Source organism: Apteryx mantelli, chromosome 21 (genome assembly GCF_036417845.1).
Source record: "Apteryx mantelli isolate bAptMan1 chromosome 21, bAptMan1.hap1, whole genome shotgun sequence".
Lineage (NCBI taxonomy): Eukaryota > Metazoa > Chordata > Aves > Apterygiformes > Apterygidae > Apteryx > Apteryx mantelli.
This window is the reverse complement of record NC_089998.1, coordinates 5,987,772-5,996,391: the sequence shown is the minus strand read 5'-3', so window position 1 is coordinate 5,996,391 and position 8,620 is coordinate 5,987,772. Positions and strand designations below refer to the sequence as shown.

Sequence of the window (8,620 nt, the reverse complement as noted above, 5' to 3'; positions counted from 1 at the left end):
CCTTCCCATGAAGGCTTTTTTTTTTTTCCATCCTCTCTGCTCTTGAAGCAAGTGCCTGAGGCTCTTTGCTCGTGCAAGTTACCAAAAGGGAGAGCAGGCGTCCTGGGGGAACGACGGGGCAGGGTTCCTCCACGGGTTCCTCCAGAAGGCAGCCGTGCCCTTAGCTCAGGCCTGTGCCCGCTTCCTCACAGCCTCGCGGCTGCGTCAGAGCTGCTGGGGGGGCAGAAAATAACGGCGCAGGGCCGGGGCCTGGACGCCGTTTGCCACCGCTTCCCCACAGCCGTCGCTGCGGAAACCTCTGAAACGCACCCGCGGCCCTTGTCTTTGCGGGCCTGGAAGGGCGAAGCGCTAAAACGCCGGCGCCCCCTGGGCCGGGAGGCCTCGCTGGGCGGCGCGGCCCTGGAGGACTTGCCCCGCCTCCCGCCGCCGTGAACCATCGAGAGCGCTGGCTAGAGCGGCCCCGCCCCCCCCCTGCGCCGTGCGGCCCCGCCGGAAGCGGAAGTGAGCGCGCTGGCGGGCGCGCGGGGGGTGTAGCGGCTCTGCGCCGGGCGGCGGGGCCTGCGGGTCTCGGCGCTGTCGCCATGGGGGACGATATGGACGTGATCCCCGAGCGGGAGATGAAGGTGAGAGGTGGGGGGCGAGGGCAGGCGGGCCGCCAGGGGGGAGGTCGTCAGGAGGGCTGGCTGGCTGGGGCCGTGAGGGAGGCAGGCCTGGGGGAGTCCTTGGGCCGGGAGGGGGGAGCAGGCCGGGGGGGGGGGATCCTTGCTCCGGGAGGGGGGAGAGGGCTGTAAGGGAGGGTGCTTTGGGCCGGGAGGGGGCCGGGACTTTGGAGGGAGCGTTTCAGGATTTGTGGAGCACTTGAGGACCTTTTAGCAGACTCTGGGACAGGCCAGGTGGTGGTGAAGGAGGGGTGGGCTGGCTTGGCCTGCGATGGAGAGGGGAATTGGTAAAGCTGCGGGGATGATAAGGGGCTTGGCTGTGGGCTCTGCTCTTTTTCATGGATTTTGGGGGAGCTGATCCCTTAAGAGAGAAAATAGGGGAGTTGGGGGGTGGAGTTTATTTTGGGAGAGGACTGATGCTGTTTATCAGTCCTCCTGTCTGCATGCCTAGTGCTGGGGTTCCCCTGCCTTTGAGAACGGTAGACGTGAGCACAGCCTGCATGTGTGGGGGCTACCTATGGGAAAGGTAAACTGGAGTCTTGTCCTGGCCCAGCCCTTTCCTGTCCCAGAGTGTTACTGGGAGGGGACGTGGTGAGACAGGGCTGTCCGTGCAGATGCCCCAAACTCACGTGCATCTTCATGCAGCTGCTTTCTGTTCAGGCACCTTCAAAAGCAAGGGAGTCAGGCTGTTTGTTTTGCTGGAGGTCCTGAGTTTTAGCAACCTTCTTCCATTGCAGGAAGGCACTTACTCAGTGCTTTGGCAAAATGAAACAAAAGTCAGGTGCTTAATTTGGGTTACTAGTGTTACATCCAGTGCTTTATTCAGTGATTGACATTTTGGGAGGACAGGCTCATTCCCAAAGGGAGCCTAGTATTTTGCCTGATAATAGTGTAACTGTTGTTTCTTAATATGGTCAGTCTGTGTTTCTGTAGCTGCATCTGTGTATGGTAAACTATTACTACCGTAGTAAAAAAGATGCATCTAGATAGATGAGTGCTTTGTAGCTTGGGCCTCTAAGGAAAAACATTTTATTCAATCATGCTGTGTGTTTCTCTGTTTCATTCCCTTCTTTTTCTCTCCTGTATCTATTAGCTACTTTCAGGTACGTTTCACAGAGGGTTGGGTGTCTTGGGCATACTGAATTCCTACAGGTTTTGTGAAAACAGCCTGGTGGATAGAAGAGAGATTCAGGCAGTATTTTAAATATTGAAAAAATCTTGGTGTTATTTCAGTCTTTCTTAGATGCCTTAGATTCTTGGAAGTGTAGATATTTCTTTTGTTGTGTGGTTGGAGGAGGGGGAGCGAAAACAAAGGCTAAAGACCTGGAACTTATGGTAAAATGTTTTAAAATCAGTAGTTTTGTCTTTGAGATGTACCTAACTTCCACTGTTTTTTTTGATGAAGTAATGGGAATTGAAGCTGCTCTGCGGATAAAATAAGATGCTCCTTAAAAAGGTATGGAGAACAAGCTCCTCTTTACATGAAGCCAAAGCCAGTGTATGAGACAGGATAGGATGGCCAGTGGCAGTGTGGGTCTGGACTCTGCCTTGGGGGTGTTTTGCAGCTCTCAGGAAGAGGCCTTTCAACTTACTGTCCTGGAGAAACTGAAGTAAACTGTTCCTCTTCACCAGCATACAAACAACTATTTCCTGACTCTTTTACAACAGGATTTTCAGTTCAGAGCGCTGAAGAAGGTCCGGATCTTTGATGCTCCTGATGATCTTCCCAAAGAGCGGTCCAGTCTCCTTGCAGTGTCTAACAAATATGGGCTGGTCTTTGCTGGTGGAGGAACCAGCCTGCAGATATTTCACACTAAAAATCTTCTCATGCAAAACCAGCTGGGAGAAGATCCCAATAAAATTGGTAAGGCGTGTTTGTGTCTCATAGTCTCTGTGCAGCAACAGTTTTATAGAGGTTTTCATGATATGGAGCTCTTGGCTTCTGACACAGTCCTTGTCATGTATTTGAAACTACTGGGTTTTATTGTGTAAAAAATGCAGGAAGAAAATTTGCTGCAGCTTGAGCTGATACAAAGTATAGTCATGGAAACATGATGTCAGGATGCTGTACGCTAGCTCATGTTCAAATGTCATTCAGGTTTAGTTTCCTGTGTTCAGTGCCATATGGTAAGATTGGTTTTTCCTATGTGAGAGTGCACTCCTTTCCTTGCAGCCCTACACTCTTGGTAGCCAAATTTTGGGCTGTGAACTTGGATAAATATTAGAGACGTGTGAGTGGAGTGGGGCAGAGTTATTACACTGAGTTATCCACTCTGAATAAACAACCATCCTGCAAGAGAGGAAGAAATCACTGTTCCACCAGCTCACAACCCAAGTGCAAAATTGTGTTCATTCTCACCTTTTCCGTAGTAACTGTATCACCCAAAGTATCCACATGCTCACTTAAGTAAAACCTAAAATGTGTCTGGTTATCTATCTTCCAGGTTAGTAAGGAAGGAAAGTGGGATTTTCTTAAGAATTTGAGAGCCTCTATTGAGACTGTATTGATAGAGATGAAGGGTTCGTTTTCACACGGTGAATTTTCCATATATCAACTCTGACAGCTGCTGTTTATAGGACTGCATGTTAGGTGACTTCTTTTTTTCTTGCATAAGCTTGTTCTAACCATGTTGTTTTAAAAGAGCAGCTCTTGCCGTTTTTTAAATTTGACCATTTCATCCTACCTTCTTTTCCTTTTGTTTTTAAGTTGAGAATATTCAGAGTACCGTGGTTCCCATGAAGTTTCCTGTGCAGCACCTGGCTCTAAGCTGTGATAATCTCACTCTGTCAGTCTGTATGATGTCCAGTGAGATCGGTTCCTTCATTGGCTTTTTTGATGTCCGCACGTTCTTAAATCAGGTAAAGTATATGCAAAGTGATGTCCCCTGACAGCCCCCTCCCTCCCCTCCAAAATTGCAGCAGAAGGAATGACATACCTTGGGTGGGATTTTCTGTCTCTCTGCGGGCAGGTGTCTTGTAAAGGAATTGTTCAGTAAACTCAATTTTGCTTCTTATTCCTGTCTGTCACTAATTTATAGCAAGGCCAAAGCCTTACTGGATTTTGAGTCTGGGAAAACTTGTTCTTATGCTTAGCTTGGACTATCATGAATTTGTTTTTCCTAAAAGGCAAAACAGCAGAAACGTGCATTTGCGTATCACAGACTAGCCAAGGACTCGGGAAACGCAGCGATGGTCAATGACCTGAAGTGGAACCCTGCTAGTCCTGCCATGGTGGCCATCTGCCTGTCTGATGGCAGCATCTCTGTCCTGCAGGTCACAGACTCGGTGAAAGTGTACGCCACACTGCCTTCCTCTGTAGCTGTTACATCCGGTGAGTGAAAGCCTTGGGCAACGTATAGAATGTCAGACATTTAAGAATGAAGATGGATTGGTAGGTGTAAGAAGGCAGGTTCTTTGTCTCAGGAGAAGGTTTCTTCTCCAACTGTCACAAAGGTGAAGGATTTAAACTCCCTAAGACTCAGAAAGCATCTGTTGCAATATAACTGCTTTTTCCCAGTTGACTGGAAGAGCTGCATCTTGTGAATTAGAGCTGAGTGCTGTCTGTCTGTGGTTTGCTCTCCCTCAGACTTGGCTGTCATTTTTGCAGGGAAGTAGGCAAATGAGAGACAATTGTCATCTGTTGTTTTTTGACTTGAGCAGTCTTATTTTTGCTGTGACTGAGTGTTTCACACACTGCCCTGGTCCTGACCCTGAGCAGGCTTGGAATAAACCTAAACCGCACTGATTAAATCACATGTGCAACTTACCACTCCTCCTCTGATATTTTTTCAGCCTCTTTGTCAATTTGATTTGTCCCTGTATATTTGGGTCAAGCTAAGTGTATCTGTTTAAGATTTAACTTGATTTATACACAAGTGGGTGTGAGCACCCGTTACAGGACAGCGCGAGGATGTATGGAGGCAGGTATGATGGGAGTTTAAACACATCTGAAGCTTCCATTGGTCTGAATGGCAAGAATTTCTACTCCTCTTGCTGTATGTAATTGAATAGGCAAGACCATGACAACGACAGAAAGGAATTGTTTTATGTGTGGGGTTTTGCATGAGGAAAGACTTGCATAGTATTTAGTTTATTGTTCTTGCTTTTGTGGGCCTTAAAATTCTCCAGTTCCTTAGTGCTGATGAAATTCTTTTTTGCTTAGTGTGTTGGAGCCCGAAGGGAAAGCAGTTGGCTGTAGGGAAGCAAAATGGCACCGTGGTCCAATATCTGCCTGTAAGTACTTTTGCCAGTAAGGCTTGTGTCGACTCACTAGTTTCCAATATGCTTTATTTTCTGTCACCATCAATTTTTTGTGTGAAGCTGACCAATCACTTCAGTAATATTAAAATGTCTTAGATCAATGCTGGATTTAGTTTGTTGCCCCTGAAGAGTAGATTTTTCAGGGTGGCATGTGATGAATGTTAAGAGTTTGTGAAACAGTGTAAAACAAGCTCTCTGGGCTTTCTGCAAAACTTGTGGTTGGCTTTGTTTGGTAGCTTTTTCTTTGCATTTAAGAGTAATTTTATTTTATTTGCAGAACCTGCAGGAGAAAAAAGTAATTCCTTGTCCTCCGTTTTATGACTCGGACAATCCTGTTAAAGGTATGTCTTTAATTTGTTTCCTCTTTTTGAACATTTTACTCATTCCTCCTTGTGTTTTTAAATACAGAAGCTGCATAGTACACTGGCTATGTAATTACAACTTGATTTTAATTATTTAAAGAAAAAATTCATGTGTTTTATCTCTGGGTTGTACAGAAAAAGTAACTGTGGGCCAAAGTCCCTGCCTATTTCTAGAGTGCTTTTAAATATCCACTTTAAAAACCTAGTCATTGCTCACTGATGTGATAGGCTGTGCTCGAGGAAGGTTGGATTTGCACATTAGCATGAAGAGTTCTGGATATAAATCAATTCTCACATTTTCTGAAAATATTACCTCTTCATTTTGAATCTTCAAAGGAAAATGTGAGAACCTCAGAACAATAAATTTAGAAAAACAAAAATACATCAACTGGATACACCAGATCACTGTTCATGTTTGGAAACACTGGCCTTGTCTTGCCTGTGGTATCATCAAGCACGCCAAATAAGTGCTTCTGTTCTGTGTTGCAATTTTCTGGAGTCTTGGTACTTTAGTGATTCCTCTGTGGTTAGTGGTGTCCTATTAGCTTTGTGTGCTGTGCACTGTTAAAACCAATGTAAAAGGAAGTGTCATTTTAGCGTTTTTCTTGCTGAGGTATTTGTTTCCTTCTCTTTCAGTCTTGGATGTACTGTGGATTGGTACATATGTCTTCACTATTGTATATGCAGCTGCTGATGGGACACTGGTAACACCCCCAGAAGTGGTCGTAGCCATATTGCCTGTAAGTGCCAGCAAGTCACAACCATAGAAATGTTTGTTGCTTGTTCTTGACCTATTCGTTGCAATGGCAAGCTGCTTTTATTATCCACGTTAGCGTCTTGTAGAGGGGATTGACTTGATTTCTTCATTGGAAGGTAAACTATTGATTTTGGCCCTACAGAAAAAGGAGGAGAAGCGGCCGGAGAAGTTTGTGAATTTCATGGAGCCTTGTTATGGGAGCTGCACTGAGAGACAACATCATTACTTCCTCAACTATGTTGAGGAATGGTGAGTTGCAGGAACCACGATACAGTCTTTCCATCATTATGCACGTCTCAGAGCAGTCCGTGCCTCTCCTTGTATTGTGTTTCTCCCTGCTGTAAGCTATATAATACTTGAACATGAGCTTAGTGAAATTGCTGTTCTGAAAATATTCTGTGAAAGTACAGCTAACTTTTCCTGTGTGCTCGCTCTCCGTGCCTACTTACTTGTTTGTGGTGAGAATGCATGTATTTTTTTCCTGCAGGTACATAAGATTGTTTAAAATCTGTCATAACAATTTCCCTTGAGACTGAAAGTCATATGTTAGGTAAAGCATGCCCTTTTGTCTTGCTTAATCACCTATCTGTGTGAAGAAGCTGCTCCTAACTTTTCAGCTACCTGACTTTGTATCATCATAAATACTGGTGGTCCATGACTGTTAAATCATTAGTTGGCAAGGCGAATCAGCCCCTAGTGACTAATTGAAATTGTTCTAAAGTAATGAAGCTAGTCATTTTTCCCTCAGCTTGTGCTGGTTGAGAAGTCAGTTACATGTTGTTATAACTGTATTCCTAGTTAGGAATTTTGAGTAGGTGATAACTAATTATTGAGCTGATGACCTCACCATGGATTGTTATGTTGATTTTAACCTATTTGGTTCCATACTTGCAGGGATCTGGTTCTGGCAGCATCGGCAGCTTCCACAGAAGTCAGCATTCTTGCCAGACAAGGGGATCAGGTAGTATTTTCTTCCTTCTGCATTTGTGTATATGTACTTCCCCTTTCTAGAAAATCTAAGTAAATAAAATTTATGTAAAACAATGTATAATGAAATGGTATGTTTAAAAAAAGAAAAAACCTTTCTTTTCACATCTTAGTTGCATGGAATCTTAAGATAAACATAAGCCTTAGAAGAACAAGCGTTCCTAGTGACAAAAAAGAGAAAGGGTAAACAGAAACACAGTATGTTGTTGAGCAAATACCAAAGTCTATTCTTCATTATTCACTTGACAGTCTAAAAATTTGATCAAGGTCAATATAGTAAAAAGTGATTCATGTGAGGTCATGAACTGAAGTGAAATATTAAGTCTGTCTCTCTCTGAGCCTGACCTCAACTCTGACATGCAGTGCTATTTGGGAAATCACGGAGCTATCTGTGAAGGGCACTGATATTTCTGACATTTGTTAATCTGACAAATTTAAATAGTTGCTCTCTAGCTATTTTGCAATTTCATATTTCAGAACGTTTGACTAGCCTTCCAAAGAAGGCTGAAAACAGGAAAGCGGTAGTCAAAACTATAATCTTACTTTTTGCAGAACTGGGAATCGTGGGTTTTGGAAGACTCCAGCAGAGCAGAACTTCCTGTGACAGATAAGAGCGATGACACCCTGCCTGTTGGTGTTGCCGTAGACTACACCAGTAACATGCCTATCCCAATCAGTAAGTTTTGCTGGTCTTTCTTGTGGAATAGCCCAATAATAGCAATATGTGGGATATTTCTGAGGGGACAGTCTGGTGCTCAGGGTCCTGGGACATTCTTCTGAAAGAGACTGACACAGAGAATCCATCCTGGCTTTTTATATCAAGCCTACAGCACGTGTGAGATTAGTACTGTGCATGTATTCAAATGGCTAAGGCTTAAACAGTTCCTCCTCAGACCTTTCAGCAGCTTGGGATACTACAATAATAGTCATGGAAAACAAAGCACCTAGGTTATTTCTGTGTTTCTCAGAGCTGGGATGATAAGGAACTTAAAGGAGTCATATTCTTAACACCAGGGGTTTCAAACTGCCTGTAAGGTTTCCGTTATGCTTGTAGCATATGTAGTTTTGCAGAACTGCTTTGTATTAAGTACATTTCCACTGATCTAAAGGAGAAGTGGGTTAATTTCCAAATCTGAAAAAGCAAGGATCACAGATGTAAATGCTTAGGTTTTAATTCTGCATTAAAGCACAAGGCCTGAACTGACTGTACCCTGCTGTGCCTTACATACAGTCGCTTGTGTTACTGCTGTACTTTCTGTGCTGCCTGAAGGCTTTTGAAAGCACCTTGTCAGAGACTGAAGTTGAAGATACATCTGAGCTATTGTACTGTACCTTAGTGAATTCTGAAAACTCTCCCTTGAAACCCAGAGAGAGATTGAAATAGAGATGCCTTTAGGCAGAGTGGAAGGTTCTGCAGTCAAGAGTTCATGAAGAGCACAGGAGGGTGCCGATTAACTGAGAACTGCAGCAGCCTTTACCTGAATGAAAATCTATGGTAGGGAATTCAGGTCAAACTTTGTACTTTAATGCAAAATGGAATTTGAAGCATATTCTCTGTTAATCTATATACTTACTGAATTAAGGAATCTATCAGG

General features: G+C 44.2%; 1 protein-coding gene across 1 annotated transcript in view; it reads left to right on the top strand.

Annotated features, from left to right (window-relative positions):
- Positions 1–567: 567 nt before the first annotated feature.
- Positions 568–8,620, top strand: part of NUP214 (nucleoporin 214) — a 46,544-nt gene continuing 38,491 nt past the window's right edge. Inside the window, exons 1-10 of the mRNA XM_067308811.1 lie at positions 568–623; positions 2,328–2,523; positions 3,367–3,518; positions 3,786–3,990; positions 4,822–4,892; positions 5,197–5,260; positions 5,918–6,021; positions 6,181–6,287; positions 6,933–6,999; positions 7,578–7,701. Of these exons, the coding sequence (XP_067164912.1) occupies positions 582–623; positions 2,328–2,523; positions 3,367–3,518; positions 3,786–3,990; positions 4,822–4,892; positions 5,197–5,260; positions 5,918–6,021; positions 6,181–6,287; positions 6,933–6,999; positions 7,578–7,701 (1,132 nt within the window). The 5' untranslated portion in view covers positions 568–581. The remainder of the gene's footprint in view (positions 624–2,327; positions 2,524–3,366; positions 3,519–3,785; positions 3,991–4,821; positions 4,893–5,196; positions 5,261–5,917; positions 6,022–6,180; positions 6,288–6,932; positions 7,000–7,577; positions 7,702–8,620) is intronic.